Genomic DNA, 18,219 nt, shown 5'->3' on the forward strand with positions numbered 1-18,219 from the left:
CGCTAGAAATAAACCGCTGATATAAGGGGAATAAAAATGGGCTACTAACACTTACTGGACAGATCACGTGTGTCATGGCTAGGGGCACAGTTAATATCATGATGCTCTGTCACTGGTGTTGCCGTTGGAGCCGGAGGCTCAGGAGCAAAGTCCAAGTATCCCATTGGAACGCCCATAACAGAGCCATTCTGAAAATATTAAATGAGATTAAATTTACAACCCTATGCGATCATCAGCTTCCGATAGTTTACTCACTATTCCAACTCCCATTCCAAGGCTGGTCATTTTGCCTTTTCGTTCTTTGTCTGGTGTTGAGGTTAAATCACGAGATTCTAAAACAACTACAGGCGATGATCCATTATCAGCCGTAGCCGATTCTGAATTACTGTTGTGACTTCTGCCGGATGATGATTTATGGCCACTTTTGGAATCCTGTCCACTTTGGTTAATGTTGCTTTGCGAGGAAGAAGATTGAAGATTTCTAGTGTTCGACAATGGTTGTGAACCCGGAGGTGGTGGATGACGATTGTCTGGTGATCGTGAACGGTATGGTTTGTAGCGTTTGACGGATGGTGAATAATCCTGTTCGTATTGGGGTTCACTAACTTCACATAATCCTTTGATTTTTAGCTGCTCTGCAGTTCGTAGTAAGCTCTGTAATGAGAGAAAGTAACAAAGATTAATATTGTTAGCAGGACTGTTTTGTATGTGTTCTATTATCTATATCATCTATTAGTGCCATTATTGTGTGTATTATCCAAGATCATTCGTTCAAAAAATATTTTGGTAATATTTATCGTGACATGCCCTTAAATTAAATCATATTAAAAATTGCAATGGTTAAACATATCATTTCTGTCTAATACCGCGCACATGAAGAGGAAAACTTTGATCATCCCTATATTAAACAAACGGGGTGCATCATGAATAGAACCTCTGTTTCTAACGTTGCCCAGAGCCTTGTTCAATTAACCACTTCATTCGAGCTGTTTAAATGACGTTTACTACCACTCGTACTTTGAAATAAAACATTATTTTGAGATGTTTTCTTCTACAACCACGAGAAAAGTAGCCAGCATTTGTGCGTTTCATAACAAAATAGAAATTAATTGGTCCAGTTTTGTGAAATCGCTGGTAGAAAGTCACGCCAAAACTGCTTGACAAAGTGGTCAATTGATTCAGAATGTAAAACATACGTTTTATTAAGTCATTTTGCAGCTGCAATCAAACAACTGTATTATGAACTAAAAAGTACGACAGTGCCCTGATTCCGTGGTTTTTATTCTATAAATATTTTGTTGTATACGTGTGTGTAACCAGTTGTCAAATATGTAATGCCTTCGTAAAATAACTCGATAATTTAACATTTGCGGAAATAATTTTGAAAAAAAAATCAATATACATAGCAACATATTCATGTTGACTGTCAAACCCACGGTATTAGGTGCTGCGCGGAATTACAGCAGGTCACGGTAATTGTTTATTGGTGTTAAACGCACAAAGCTTCACGCTCATCCAATTGACGCAACACGCTTTATGCTCTAGGTTTACGCGATCGGGGAGGACCTAGCATTGTGACTTTTTAGCAGGAACGTTGATCTTTTCGAAAAGCAAACGCAACGTGGAACTCAAGATCCCTATTGAAAAGAAAAAAATATGTCGCGTGGTGTAACGATTCGACTGAATGTTACAATAAGATACCGTACATAATATGAATTACCTTACTTGCGATTAAAAATTCGTGCAAAACTATTGCCACTCATCATTGATAATTATTTAGAAAAAAAAATGCAAAAACAAAAAGAAAGTAGATACCAAATCTCTGACCATTGACTACAAGCGTGGGCCAATGTCAGTTTTCTCTCGGCTCGATGCCGCACACAGTGGATGAAAATGAGAAGTTTATGAATAAATAAAACTCCAAAAATAAAAGCCGACATTGTACACAAAAACAGACGAGTCGAATGAAATTTTTTGGCGGCGTGTTATGTGGTAGTGCCACACTACGACTTCGATGATAAATATGACGACGACAAAGACGAGCAACGATTACAGCAAACGGCATGGGAAAGGTGCAATGGTAGAGAAGATTGAAGACCATGTGTGTTGGTATGAATACCGAACCACTCAACACAAAAAAAAAAGTACCAGCGATGCCACTTCTACGAAAAATCATATCAAAAGCAGTCGGTATCGTCCTGTTAAATTACTGTGCAATTCATATATGTATTTTTTCATATTTCGTTTCGTTGTGCTAAAAAACCAAAAAAAAAATTTATATACGATTAAGGATCCTAACGTGTTTTGTTTGTGCATTCCCGTGGATTCGGCGCGGTTGACAAGCACGATGCTATTTACGCGCTGTTTAGAACATGAGATTGGAGTAAAATAGATGATCGTATATGCACGGCCAATCAGAACGCCTTATCGACTGAATTCAATTGACTCAGAGCATTTTCTTTCCATACGAAATTTACTCATATTTGGGAAAACCTGCAGTTACTCATTGTCTATTAAATTGAGTTTTCCTTTAAGAGGGGGGTAAACTTTGATTTTTCAAAAAAAAAAATTTTTTTTTTTTGCTTAAAATGTTCCTTGGGATGTATACTTTAATTTAGAAAAGACTCCAAATCCGTCAGAATATTCCTTACCGCTTTACGAAGCGATTTCCTAAAACATGTACCGGCGCGCTGAGAGAGCAATTTTATCTTTAAACGCTTTCTACTTTCGCAGTACATAATGATACGTAATCTTTAATTAAATGAAGTTTTGATTGTATGCGTCAATATTGTAAATTGACCGCTCAGATGAAAAGCGAATCGAGTTAAAAAAGTTTATCGATAAATGGAATTAAGACCTATTCAAAAATTAATCAAGCAATGTTGTATATTCTAGCGTTCTTAATGAGGGCTTAACTGCAATGATTGATCCTCTTGATCAATTTTTCCTTTTGATAGCCAGTGCTATGCAAACGGATTTCGTGCTATTTTTGCCACATACCTTATCTAGCGTCTAAAACGTCAAACAAAACAGGGATTTGTTTGCAGTTATTAATGTATTTTGCACTAAGACTCCTAAAAAATGCGGAATCGCTTAAAAAAGTGCGCTTTTACGTGATATCGTCGTAAAGTACACCAATATGATTTAACGTAAAATCACACTATTATTAGCGTTTCCGCACTTTTAGTCGCACTTATAAGGGGGTGTTCATAAACTACGTAGACTCTTTATGGACAGGGGGGGGGGCAAATGTCTACGGTCCATACAATTTTGAAAAAAAAAATGTATGGACGAATGGACGATTGTCTACGCGTGGAGAGGGGGGTGTCTACAACCTCTAAAAATCGGTCTACGTAGTTTATGAACAGCCCCTAATGTATTTGCACAATGCGCTGTAATGCAAGAGAAAATAAATGAAGAGAATCGATCAACGAAAATAGGACCTTTAAAAATATTCATCCATTTAAGCTTAAATTCATAATTGCATTCAATATCCTGGAAAAAAGATTCATTTTTAAATTCAAAATGTATGTCCAAATATCTACACTTTACGTCCGGTAAGGTCGCAACTATACATAATATTAAAGAGATGAAATGCTCCTTGAACCTTTGAAAAATGCTCGCCCGTGTTTTTTTAGTCAGAGGAGCGGGCACAAACGTCTAGGATGAGGTTCCAAAAAAAAAAGCTCTTTTAATCTTCTTAAGTTCTAAATTTTCTTAAATTTTCCTAATATTCTTTTGAAAGCTTATTCTAGACGGTTATCCTTCGCTCCGCTCCTCTGACTAAAAAAAGACAGGCAGGCAGTAAATCTGAGTAGCTACGCACTAAAAGAGCATTTCCAAGGCATTAAATATTTTTTATATTGCAAAATTTTCTCGCTCGACTTCACTTGGCACTGTACTAGTATTATAATTGTTCTTGCCACACAATTATACTAAAGCAAAAATGGTACAGGCTTAGAAAGCTCTCATTCAACAACTGTGAAAGTGCATCTAGAACACTGAGTTTGAGGACCGGTGCAAAATCACAGAAGGCATGTAATAAAGACAAATAAGAAGAAGCTGAATACTTCTTGATATTCACGACAATCGCTAATTAAAATGCATATGATAAACCTGACCGATTGTTAGAGCGTTTTGATGTTGTCCAATTTTGACAGATAAGGGTTCTTTAACTGAAACTTATTTCAGATTTCGGGCATAGGGAACGTTGAGTGTGATTAAATAAAACTGAAAATTCAATTTTATATTTATTACATAACATACTTTAAACTCACAATAGAACCGCTCAGAACATATCTGTACTACTTAAATTTGCACGATTTTAATAAATAACCTGTGCCCGAGCTATATCGAAAAAAAATGTCAGGAAATTTGCATATAGCATAGCATAAGCAATTGCACAAATCGTGGGGGGCTATATAAAGATCAACCAAAACATTTTGTAGAAAATATCGTGCGTTGCCGTGAAAAAAACACTTGGGACTAGTGGTTTTCCCCACACATTAAAATCTACAAATCAAGCATCGCATTATACACCTGGCCACATCCTTACAATCGCAAGGTATATGAAGGAAAATTAGTTCAACATCTACTTAAGAAGGTGCAGGGAACCCATACTACCTTCATAGATGCCACGGGAGGAAACATTTGTGTTAGTAGAAAATGTAATATATTTAGGAATCTCTATTCGATATAAAGTAAAGGTTATGTGAAAATGTAAACAAATTTAAATAAATGCAAAAAGAAAGATCTCACCAAAATTATCTGTTATAAGCCTGTCTTTCCATGTTTTCGAAGCTGTTTAGCGCCCATTACACATATTAATATATTGACAATAAATTGACATACTGACAATATTATTGAAAAGGTGATAGTGAAGACGATGATTGATGACAAGTATTGACGAAAAGTTGATTTTTATTTTCACTTTGTCAATACTCAGAATGAATTGACAAAAAACAGTCAATTTCGCCATCAATATCATCAATATACGAATATTGACAACATTAATGGCAATACGTTAGAAGCCTTTTTACCTCCATGTATTAATGTCAATATTATCTGTCTCAATTTCCCCACACAAGAAACATGGATCAGCGAAAGAAAGTGTGTTTAGAGTTAATGTTTGCATTCGAGTCCAAACGTTTGATTGCTGGACCTGTATGTATAGAAAATACTAGCTACACACCAAAGTTTTGCCGGGTTTTTGAACAGCTGAAAAAGTTGGTAAAATTTCTAATGATCGCTACTCGAAGGAAATCAATAAAATCGACAAATTTGATTCGTATCATTAAATGGGGATAGTCCGTACATTTTCGGAATAAATTCCCAAATTTTTAATTTTTTCACTGATTTGTAAATTTTAACCCAACAATTCCGTAGTTAAAAAAATACCAAACAGTGGAGTCCTGGTTTAGAAGATATATATAGAAACCAATTTTCACCCAACATTTACGTATACTTGCATAAAATGTGTAATAAAATTTTTAGGATTTTTAGAATAAATAGTGTTTAATAATAATCTATTCCAGGTCTATTCTTAAGTTCCCATATAAAATAAAAAGAATTTATTTACAGAATGATGTAAGAACTAGGTGATTAATTATAGCATCCAATTTTATTTTTGATATCACTGAACTCTCCTGTTTCGTTAGAACAATAATGTTTACCTAATGTCATCCATACATATCTATAATGCTTAGTTTTATCATAATGATACACTCGTTTTATCATTTATTAACTAATGACCAAAAGACGTGCAAGAAAGTTAATGTAGGTCATATAAACTGTATTAATGGCCACACATATAGTTTATTAATTAACATAGGAAGTACCGTGAACGTGGGTTATTCTGCGTGAGCTGTAATTCCGCGGACTTGTCTTTAAAATACCAAATTGGTATACCAAATATTGTAACTGTTTGACAGGATACAGAAAATGCACAGAACCACAGATCACATGACATGTACTTCCAAATAGTTCGAATTTAATCAAATCGATTGTCGAGTGCGCGGAATTACTACAATTGAATAACCCACGTTCACGGTACGCAGTTTCCCAAATAGAAACTATCATGCTGATGTTTTGGTAAACATTCATAAATGAAAATCATGCATATAATAATTAATTTACGTTACGTGTAAGTATGTGAAACGCTGGTAGTATTTATTTTATTTTAAAGTAGGGGGGCGACCCCGGCGTAGTGGTTAACATCCATACCTCTCACGCCAAAGTCACGAGTTCAAATCTCACCCCCGGACAAGTCACGAATGACCCAAGAGTGTTAAAGTGACTATAATAAAAAAAAACAAAAAAAAAACAAAATATTTTAAAGTAAAAAAATAACATGATTATGCTTGTGATTTTGTAGAAAATGTACATCCATATAAACGAATCCTGGGTGATCGGTGACTGTAAAAAGATACATTTTTTCGAGGGGGACGACTCTATCTACGATGCAGAAAAGATTGTGTTTTGCTGTGGCTAGCTGTGCGCACGCTGAGTAGATAGAAAGAAGATTTATGACGATTCTGAAGATTTACTGCAAAAAGATGATTCGCGATGCAAGTAGATGCGAGAAATGAAAGAAGATTTTTCGAAGATTGATTCGCTAGTATGAGATTTGTTGAGCATCTAGACTTGAGATTTAGATGTGTCGCCCTCGCATTTTTTATTTAGTTTAAAATCACACACGAAGATTTAAACAAAAGGCAACATTGCATGCACGAAGGTGCTTTGTGAGTCAGTCGATCTAAATGACGTACGTTCTCCCTCCTCTTGGGGAGGGGAAGAATATTGACTAAGTTAAATGCAAATAACTTTTTCAACAATACTCGTCAGCAATCCATCGTCATCAATATTACCTTTTCAATAATATTGCCAGTATGTCAATTTATTGTCAATATATTGATCTGTGTAACGAGCGCTCAAGCGTGTTATCATTCATGTTGTCAATATTTATGTATTGATAATATTGTAAGGAAAATTGACAATACGATGTTTGTCAATAAATTGATACATGTAATGGGCGCTTTTCATGCATTATCCTTGCCAATACTCTCCAGCAACCGTTTTCTTTTCGCACCGAAGCTTTGAGACCATTCATCACTCTTTCGCCTGCGCTACTGTATTAGAAGCAAACCGCAGGGTTCACAACAGAATGCGAAGACCCTTCAGTGTTTGGAGTACATCTGATCACCAACACCATCATAGAACGATTAGAAGACCCAACACCTCCGACGCAGGCATCCCTCGCTTCACTATGCCACAGAAAATAAAACAAGTTTTCAAATAGCGACATACATGAAGGTAAGCGTGATTACCTCTCACCCCAGCAGGCCTGGGTTCAATCCCAGTCGGCGCCGCCGGGATGTTCTGAGGCATAACATCTCTGATCACGCCTTCCTTCGGATGGGAAGTAAAGCCGTTGGTCCCCGGTTCATGAGTTAGTTGATGGGTCGATAGGTAGAGTCCAGGTGTGGGAGCTGCCTTCCTGGCACGTCGGTAGCATTGGTGCTCAGCACGGAAAACAAGATCGACGAAAAAAACAAACCAAAGGAAAAAAAAAAGATAGCGACATCTCTTCTGATTCTTGCAAACACGATGAATCACGTTTCTTTATCGATTCGAAAACTTCCCAGAAAGCGAGAAAACCATCAAAAATCACACACGCATAACCGTCCGCTAATCAACCAAATGCAACCGAAAACAATCAAAGCGAACGCACGCACAAAACAGAGAGCAAACTTAAAACAGAACCGTGTCCGACAGGTTTCGAAACTCGAATCAAAAAATTGTCAGGAAATTTGCATATACACTCAATTGTATTTTAAGGTTCAATTTACTTTGATGCTTTTTGGAAAATTTCAAAAGCAGTTTTTTCCGACGCAATATTTCAGATTGAAAAAAGCTCACACTATTCGATTCCTTTTGATATTTTACACAAAATGACGCGACCTTTTAGCAATCTAAAATAATGCGTCGAAAAAAACTGCTTTTGAATTTTTAAAAAATGCATCAAAGTAAATTGAACCTTAACGCGATTTTTTTCATTCGATTTTGCCCTCAGCAGGATGGCTACAGCGTACACTAATAAAATTCCACACATTTTTATTGACGAATTTCCATGTGAAATTCCATATGATTTTCATGTGATCACACATAAACAGAATCCACCCAGAAGCACACATGAAATTTATGAGTCATATGAATAGTATGTGTGGTTACACATGGCTTTTATGTGTACACATATTAAGTATGTGCCCGACACATAGATATCATTTGTTGATCACATTGCAAAAAATCATGAGTGGGACGCATAAAAACAATCTTTGAAATTTTATCAGTGTGGCATCTGATTTTTCTTTGATTTTTTTGGAATAAGTTGCAGTTGCAACTTGAGAGCACCCAATTAAAAATAGAGGCGAAAAAAATCGCGTTATAGTCATATGCAGTATTGTAACATTTATCAAGTTCCAAAACATAAGCGGCGCCGGTGGTGTAGTGGTAAGCGTGATTGCCTCCCACCCCCAAAAGGCCTGGTTTCAATCTGAGGCATAAAATCTCTGATCAAGGGAAGTAAAGCCGTTAGTCTCCAGTTCATGAGTTGATGGGTCGATAGGTAGGGTTCAGGTATGGGAGCTGCCTACCTGGCGTCGATAGCATTAGTACTCTGTATGAAAACAAATCAAGGAAAAAAAAGTTTTAACACATTAACATAAATTTAAGTTTAAGTGCAAAGTTCCAGTTGAGACATAATAATGAATAATCATGAAGAAGAACGAATCAAGTCTTCTCAACCAACAATGAAAGCTGACTAAGAGCTTTTTAAAGCGAATTATGGTGCATATTGGCTTAATTAGTTATTAATCAACCAACATGTTTGTTAAATTGTTCTTCTGGACAAGTAACAGTAGCCTTCTATTTATTCGAACAGTAAAAGCAAAGCCTAATTAGCAATTTCTGGGTTTTTTTTTCTCCCGATGATGAGATCAACACAAGGATACCTATATTTTCTTCATATTCGAAGATTTTCGAGGTAAATTTTACTCACTCAGTGCGTAGCCCTAATGTTTACGATATTGAGGGAAAATTGACTCAATTGTAAGTTGATTTCCAATGGCCGTTCAGAAATTCTCTCTAGATACATACGCTTGAAGATTATCATCGGGATTCTCTTTTTCTCACTTCTCAGAATTACTTTTAAATTGTACCCTCCAAATCGCACCAAAAAATTGTACCCTCCAAATAGCAATCATATCCCCGTCGGAACGAATCTGTTGATATTAATGTTTTAATCGACCACAATAGTGACGTCTCAATACAGAAATAGTGGAAAAAAACAAATTGGAAATTCAGAAATTCTTATGTTATGAAAAAATAACAATAGTCTTATTCTTATAAAAAACCGCTTTACAATATCAACACAAAATTATTTTTGTTCAGACTTCATTTCGGACAGAACTTTCTAGAATTTTTCATAGAATGCAAAGATTCATGGTGAGATAGCATTAAAAATGTCTTCATTTTCAAAATATATTGAGCATGGCACTCTTGCTCCGGCTGATCGTTTTGCCTCTAGTTTCCCTACAACTTGTTTGAAATATGAAAGATGTAAATATCCCCCATATGATGTACATATTACAAAAACATTAGGTTTTCGTTTTTGCACTGTAACTACACCGACGTTACACCACCGTACACCGAAATAATTCAGGATGTAGATGTCGGTTGCACCTTTGTTTACAAACAAAATGATGATGAGCTGTCAATGACTCGCGCTTTTTGCCGCTTACACTACACAGTATTACACCGCAAATCCGAAAACGACATTAGATGCCAATGACCATTTATGTACTTCTTAATGAAATGTTTCTGATTAGTTTATTAGGTAAACCTTATTTTCTGTTTGTATTTTTTTTTACGTTTTCAACTACAGTTTTATATATTCGCACTAAGAAAAAAGTTAGTACTTTGACTATATGTTTTTAGTCAACGATTTACATAGTTGAAGATGCTAATTTCAAATAACAGACTGTAGTGGTAATTTTTATACGATAGATGGAGTAGATGAAAGCATAGAGCCGTACTCTAACGGAACTATCAACTCTATGCTTTCATCTACTCCATCTATCGTATAAAAATTACCACTACAGTCTGTTATTTGAAATTAGCATCTTCAACTATGTAAAAAAACGGCGTCGGTGGCGTAGTGGTAAGCGTGATTACCTCTCACCCCAGCAGGCCTGGGTTCAATCCCAGTCGGCGCCGCCGGGATGTTCTGAGGCATAACATCTCTGATCACGCCTTCCTTCGGATGGGAAGTAAAGCCGTTGGTCCCCGGTTCATGAGTTGATGGGTCGATAGGTAGGGTCCAGGTGTGGGAGCTGCCTTCCTGGCACGTCGGTAGCATTGGTGCTCAGCACGGAAAACAAGATCGACGGAAAAAACAAACCAAAGGAAAAAAAAAAAAACTATGTAAAAAGTTAGTGTTTGAACTAAAATAAAATTAATAGTTTCAGTAGGCTTAAAGCGCATAATGTAGTAGCATTATGCCCACAAGACGTTATTGTAAAATATAAACAATTATTCAGGCAAAACTGTCATAACCTAAATGGGTAATTCCATGCAGATTACATTGTATAGTTTTGTTGTTTTTTATTAAAAAAAATGTATAATCTTTTGCGAATTTTTCTCAGCGTATATATCTTAATGTTCAATTTTGTGCACTATTTACCAAATTTATTTCGATACAAGAACATAGATTTTGCCATGTAGGTATCTACGCAAACGAAACCAAGAAAATTTATTTAAATTTTGAGTTAGGCTCTAGGGCTAAACACCGGAACACTAGTGCCATAACTGGTACACTTACCCAATCATACATAATTTTGGCTGCGTTTCGTATTTTCCGTATTAGAAGTTCCGGAATAATATGATATCTCGACTTTTCTTTCATAAAGACCAATGTCGCAAACGTAAACAGTGACTTCTTCCGGGAATTCATCGAGAATGAAAACTCGTCCACGATGATCCGCGCCCGTTCATCTTTGTCAGACGAAAATTTGGAATCATGTTTGCGGATTTCGGTAACAATGTCTGAGATCAACATGTAACGAGTATTGAAGAGCAGCCAGCAATTTCAATTCTCATTAAATCACTTATCACTATCTTTTATTTAGTTTAGCAATTTTTGATGATTGTTAAATGAGACAAAAGCTTTGGATTTTGTAAAAATGGGGAGACCACGTATACATCTCGATTGATCGGTCGGGGATAAATTCACATGCTTAAACATTCTCAAATGTTTGGGTTCTGTTAACTCATGTAATTTTAGCATGGTAGGATCAATGTACACATTTTTAATAAATTTCTGGATTCACACAAAAAATATATTTTTAAGTATTGGATTTGATTACTTTTGGCCCAAATAAGATAATGTGATTGTATTAACGTTTAAAATGTACCGCGTAAAAACCGGCTCCAGTTTAAAATTAAAATGTCTGGTCCGCCAGCTGATCGATTCTAACATTTGGCCAGCGGTCTAAAAACGTTGTTCAGACCTTGTGCTGAGGGAGAGTCCCACTATCCGGTTTGGTGGCTTGCATGGATAGAATTTGAATTACGAGAAATTTACGGAAGAAGCCATTGTTGACGTTTGCGACATAGGCTCTTATGAACGGTCACTGTCGATGACAGATAGCCTTAGAATGACACCAGAAATGCAGCAACCATATCGCATGAGGTTGGGATGATAAACAGAATAGGTTATTAAGCACTTCTTACGCGTATGTTCCATGCAGCAGGTTAGGGTGGTGTTTGTGTGCCATCCGGGGCAAAAGTGTCAGTCTTAATAATCGTAATTTGCAATGCTACCTCACCCATGAAACTATAAATGGTTATCCTATAAAGCATTATTAAAAGCTCGGTGAGAAATAAACTCTTAAAAAAATTTAAAAAAATGTGTTCATGTTTTGAAAATTGAAATGTTGTACAATATCACAAAATATGGACACACAAGCGGTTTCAAATTTGTACACCTTCTAAAATGCAAAAAAAAACTAAGAAGGGTACGAAGTAATAAAAGAACAACACGATGACTGGACCACAATACTCCGGTATAATTATTTCCTTCAAACTCACCGGCCTTGAACCTACAGCAGTTGTACGCGTTATCCATGCACTAGACTTTAAGAAGCATGTTCTCTCTCACTCTTCCCATTTCCAGGTTTTCTGTCGGAACGAATCAGAGCCCGCACCAATAGCATGTAGCAAAAAACGGCAAATTGGAACTCTGAATGTAGACAGTCCTAGCAAGAGAAGCTCTGAGGTTCTGGTTTGAGGAGGAAAAAAATCACCTTCAAACGGGGATGTCGCGTTGTGTTCGTGTATTGATTAGTGCCACCCCTTAATTTTTATTTCAACTTTTTACATAACTCCCCCTTAAAAGAAAAAAAAAGGCAAGAAAAAAAATACACCATCATCATAAACGCCTTAGTGTATAAAAGGATATACTGGTTCGGGAAAGGAAACTCTTCGCCTCATCTCGGAATACATCTGTGCTACGTCGCAGGTTTCAGATTGGGGCAAAAGAGACAGCGCAAATGGCACCGAGAATGAGAACGGGCTGTGGCAGAAAAAAAATCCTATATGAAATAGTTTTTCAAAGCATTTTTTTTGCTTTCGTTTTGTTCATCAACAGCAATTGGGTTGGGAACCTTGTTGGGAATGGTGAACTTTTTTTTTTTTTTTACTTGAAATGGTTCCATTTGGAGGAAGAGATACATGAATAGAGAGAGATGGGAAACGATGCTTAGTGACCAATGCATGGCTCACAGCTCACTGAGCACTGCGGCGTTCTACATCAGTGAACATAATGGATCCCGTTCAATGTACCTGTTTATGAAATAGGCAACTCGACTGTTAATTTGAACCCAGGTTCCACTTATAAAATGCTACAACATAATTTTGACGACATTTTTCTTAGTGATAAACGTTGCTACCTAGGTTCTTTTCTTGACATAGCACAAGATAAAGGTAGGCATCGACAATGAACCAATGAAGATAGTATATAAATGTTGCATGGCATGCTGTAGACACCGCAGTATGTGCACTGATTAATTGTAGAATTTAATTTTATGTTGACTTAAGTTTGACATAGGGGAAATGGATGTAATGTCGACCTAAATGCTCCTAATTTGGGCCCATAAATAAATTCAGCAATCGACTAAATTTTCAATAGCGACCAAACATATCCATTAGTACCATCCCAATGACGCGTTCATCTAGATAAAATTGATACATAGAAGATTTTTAGCGATGAGCCCAATCTAAGATCCATAGGCCAAAATAAGAGCCATTTCCCCTATGAGAAATTATTAGATAATACGCAAACGTGCTTGTTTTTTTTGTGGTGTCTGTAAATTAATTTTTTTAAATAAAACACAGGTTCAGGATATATACCATAGCGTTAGATAGTTACAGAATCAAATTTAGAAGAATAAAAAATCTCCCACCTGATTGATTGATTCCTAAAAGCTTCACCAGAAACTTATTTAAAAAAATATTTTTTAGCATCATAATTTCACGATAATTAACAATAACAACAACAACCGATGTCTTGAAGCAGGCACCAGCACATTTTTCATCCATGAGCATACAATGTTTTCTTTTTTTCATGTCTTATTGTTGTTACCACAGTCGTCCGGTGGCAATTTTCGGCATACATTAAATCCATGTATGAATCTAATTTCGATGCCTTTTTTTTGCTTTTTGTTGTATTGGAGGAAAAAAACTTCACGCACACTAAATTGCTATTTTTACGGATTGTAAAAGATATACAGCGTATTGTGCGATTTATGTATGGTTATGTACAGCTTATTTTTTGAAAAATAGCTACGTATAACACAATTGTACTAGTGAAATTATTTAAATTGAAACAAAAAAAAACTACCGATTTTTCCAGCTTTATATGTTAACTTATAGTACCTAATAAAAAGAAAAAAAACTAAGTCTACAGGAAAAATAAAATATGATCGAATTCAATTACAGTAGGCGAACACACCGAACAACCAAATTTCGATAGGCACGGGCAACTGGTTTCGCTGTACGTTGGAGCACCGAAAAAATGGCAAATGCACGTTCATTTTTTTCATAAGTATGTACAGCCGTCATTCATCCTTCTAACACATAAATGCACGAAAGAAATCAACTTCGTCCGAGTATTTGTGAGTCCCAGTCACACTGTACAGAGTAGATGATTACAACTCACTTTGGGGTCTCTGTCCTCTGTTTCCTTTTAGCAACTTTTCTATACAAAGCATCGCTTGCTGTGCAGAATGGTTGCCTGCGTCTGATACATTCAAAAGCGGCTTCTAGCGTACTTCATAGAAGCGGCATTCTACACTAACGCACACTTAACGGTTGCAAGCCTGAGCCAATCTTCTTATTCACTGCTCAACGTTGCCGCAGATTCCTGAACTTGACGCTCTCCAAACCTTAGCAGGATAATGTCAGCTTTTAGCGTTACACCAGTTTCATCAAAACACTACATAAAAATGTGAAATTCGATAACTTGCTCCAATGTTAATTACATTTAGAGAGACGTTTGTCGCTTACACACTACACACTGCACACTCCCGGACGAAACCGTATCACATTACTCACAACTCTTCGTCTGAACCAGGTGATAGCGGTGCTCTACATAACAGGCGGCTGAAAACTAACTCGAACCAGACCAAACTATACTCCAAGCACACAAACAAAATCGAATGCCGAAAGCTCAATCCGACCCGCTACTCTCAAGCTAAATGGCTTTACCTAAAAAAGAACTCACAACTACAGTTTGAAAGCATGTTGGAACCACTACAGAAGAAAAGCATGCCATCCCATCACCACCAACATATGCACGTTGCCGGAGCTGTCGCGTACAGTGGTGTATTTTGTTATTCTCTACTGGTTAGGTAGAAAGTAGTTAAGGATAAGACACGAAGAAGAAACGAAGAAACAGATCACACTACACTGCACTTTACCACGCTACTCGACTACCCGGACGTCACTACTACCACCCATTCTATACACTCCCACAACATAAATCCGACTCTCGGAGCAGAGCATGGATAGAGTGACGCAGCATGCAGACACCAAAAATTACCGTCTTGATTTTTTTTTTCAGAAATTTCCACTATATCTCGCAAGATGCAGGCCATGAAAATGTAACACATTTAACATATCAGTATTGGAGCAAAAGTACACCTGATTTTTTTTCTCTTATTGTCAGTAACATCCACAGCAGAAACCTGCTTTTGGTTTGCATGTAGCGTTTTTGTTATGCAGACGCTTGGACATGGTGACATATTGCCATATGCTGTTCACAAATTCCGCGACGTAAATAGCAATTTTAGACCGCTTGCAAACATACTTTGTTTTATTGCATTGGAAACAACGCAACTACCTATCTCACTCCCCTAAATATGTTACGCACTTTAAAACAATCCCTTAAGAAATTCTGAGCTCGGAAGGTGGGTTTGACTATGCCTTCTTGCCCCCTAGTTACACCACTGCCATACTGTCATGCTATTGTAATGTATGGTGGTATGCTTCTAGGATTGCATTTTATTACAGACCCGGCATTGAAGATCTTTCAAATACTTGACAGGTTTTTTTTCCTTGATTTCAAGCTGAACATTGCATTAGGTCCTAAGTATCATTGTAAATTTCTCTTTGTATTCCCACGGCCATGTAAATACATTCCCAGGTATTTTCAGCACACAGATCGATAAAGCTTTTATCTAGCATCTAATACGGCAAACACAACAAGAAACGCTTATGTGCTCAAGTTATTAACAAAAGAGAAAGTCCACGAAGAGAATCGATCAATGTTACTTAAGACCTAATGCAATGTTCAGCTTGATTTGTTTTCCGTCGATCTTGTTTTCCGTGCTGAGCACCAATGCTACCGACGTCAGGAAGGCAGCTCCCACACCTGGACTCTACCTATCGACCCATCAACTCATGAACCGGGGACCAATGGCTTTACTTCCCATCCGAAGGAAGGCGTGATCAGAGATGTTATGCCGCAGAACATCCCGGCGGCGCCGACTGGGATTGTACCCAGGCCTGCTGGGGTGAGAGGTAATCACGCTTACCACTACACCACCGGCGCCGCTTACTTGACAGGCTATGTTAGCTGGTATTAAAATTGTATGTTCTTTGACGCATATTAACAAAACTACTGTAAAACAATACTTATTATAATATCATGGAATAAAAATGTAATCGCCCTGATACCACATAATATATTGTTTATTTCAATTTAGAGTCAATAAGTTTTGTCTCTACCCTTTCCAATTTGAATGAAACTTTGCTCATATGTATTCTTCAATATGATGTTTTTTGCACGACAGTAACTTTTTAAAAAGACGTAGGGGAAATGTCGGCTTCGGCAATACCATAACCTATTATGGTCAAGGGGTAAACAAAGTCTAGAGCACTCGAGTTTGAGATGCTTTGAAACACAATGTCTCCAAACATGAACTCTCAAGGATGTTGTTTACTCCCTGACGATAATAGAATAAGGTATTGTCGAAGCCGTCATTTACCCTATTTAAAAAAGGATTTTTTTTTTCAAAATTCATAAATTAAAAACGACTTGTCTGATCAAAATACATCTGAGAAGAAACTGTAGATAATTAAATGGTATTTGATTAAAAAAATACTCTAAAAAACATCAGTATCTATGTAAAAAAAATCGTTGATTTTCTCGGAGGAAACTCCGTTGAATTTTCTAAATTTATTTTTGAAGCAAGCTGATGTGATTGTTAGTCGGTAATTTGCTCATATATTTTTTTGACGTAGAATTACGTCTTTTGGCAACATATTAGGGGTGCAATTTCAAAAAACTAAAATCGACCGCGTTACGAAAAGTGGTCAGGTTTTGACCAGTTATTACTCTGTCAATAGCGGATGGATTTTAATTCTGAACAAGCCAATCGATTGGAAATATTTCTACAAATCTGCTAAGTTGGAAACATTATCAATTTTCAATAGGTCACTATTGAAAACTAGACAAATACCCAACTGTTGCAGTGGTGATCAAAATTATCACCGATTGCCTGCAAAAAGCGCTTTACCTAACGCAGATTTCAAATTCGAATTCCATCCGGTCTCGCTGAACGGTGCTTATTCAATCACCGTGTGTGGTGGTATCCGGTCGGTCGTCATCAGCAGCAGCAGCAGCAGTGCTTTCGGCGCGTGGCGTTGAACATTGTTCTCCAGTACACAACAAAACGCTGCCCGCAAGCAGCGAACTGCAGCCCACATGAGCGTCCATTCACCGAAGAAGGATGAAGAAGCCGCACCGCTACTGATTGCATTCAGTAGCACTTCGTGAGTTGTGTGTCCCGCATACACCTCAGCAGCCTCATCCTCATCTGTGTTGAACACCCTTATAGCTCAGCATTACTCATCCATCACAACAAAATGGTTATTTTCAGTAACACAATAAATTTCTTAAAAAGTATTTTCTGGACACTTATCAAGGTCGGATGTCAGTTCCCATAAGAATCAATCATGACCTTGTCAATTAACCAGAAACACTTCGAATTATATCGCGAATATCTTACGATTGGAGAAATTTAGCAAGAAATTCCTTGAACTATTCTTCGCTTTGTTATAAATATTGAATAAACCAAAAATTCCATGCATTTTGGGCACGAAAATGCGCAATTTTGTACCGTGGCGAACCGAAATCCGTACACCTAAGAAATGAATCAAAATCCGTACATGTCAAACAAAACGCCTACTTTTTGTATTAGGTGTACGGATTTCGATGCTGTACGGATTTCGGTCCCCCACGGTAATCAGAAAACGAAGCGTTTCCGTAATGGGAAAAAAGTGGGGTCCCTAACACAGTCGCCGAACATTGATACCGAGCACGTAATCATACGTCAAATCTACGGTCATGTCTTGGATACAAGCTCTTACTTTTTAATTTTAGAACTCTATTAAATTGCACATTCTTTATTAAAATAAGAACAAAAATGGATAGGATCCGCATCATTTCATAATAAATTAACACACATAAATAGCGGTGCCTGTGGTGTAGTGGTATGCGTGATTCAGGGTGGCAAGTAAACCAGGAAAACCAGGAAAACCAGAAAAACGTCGGGAATTTTGTTTTCCTAGGAAAAACCGGGGAAAAACGGGAATTTTCAAACA

At 37.0% G+C, this 18,219-nt stretch overlaps 1 protein-coding gene across 4 annotated transcripts in view; it reads right to left on the reverse strand.

Annotated features, from left to right (window-relative positions):
* The window catches only part of psq (pipsqueak), a 226,495-nt gene that overhangs the window by 15,636 nt on the left and 192,640 nt on the right, over window positions 1-18,219 (reverse strand). For 3 of the 4 annotated variants that reach the window (XM_065225932.1, XM_065225930.1, XM_065225933.1), the window contains exons 4-5: window positions 256-654; window positions 50-188 (exon numbers count right to left, since the gene is read on the reverse strand). In XM_065225932.1, coding sequence (XP_065082004.1) covers window positions 50-188; window positions 256-654 — 538 coding nt within the window. The remainder of the gene's footprint in view (window positions 1-49; window positions 189-255; window positions 655-18,219) is intronic. The other variant, XM_065225931.1, reaches the window with a different exon arrangement.

This window comes from Ochlerotatus camptorhynchus, unplaced genomic scaffold, assembly GCF_037179485.1.
Source record: "Ochlerotatus camptorhynchus isolate MF236.1 unplaced genomic scaffold, CSIRO-AGI_Acam_v1.1 ptg000241l, whole genome shotgun sequence".
Classification (NCBI taxonomy): domain Eukaryota; kingdom Metazoa; phylum Arthropoda; class Insecta; order Diptera; family Culicidae; genus Ochlerotatus; species Ochlerotatus camptorhynchus.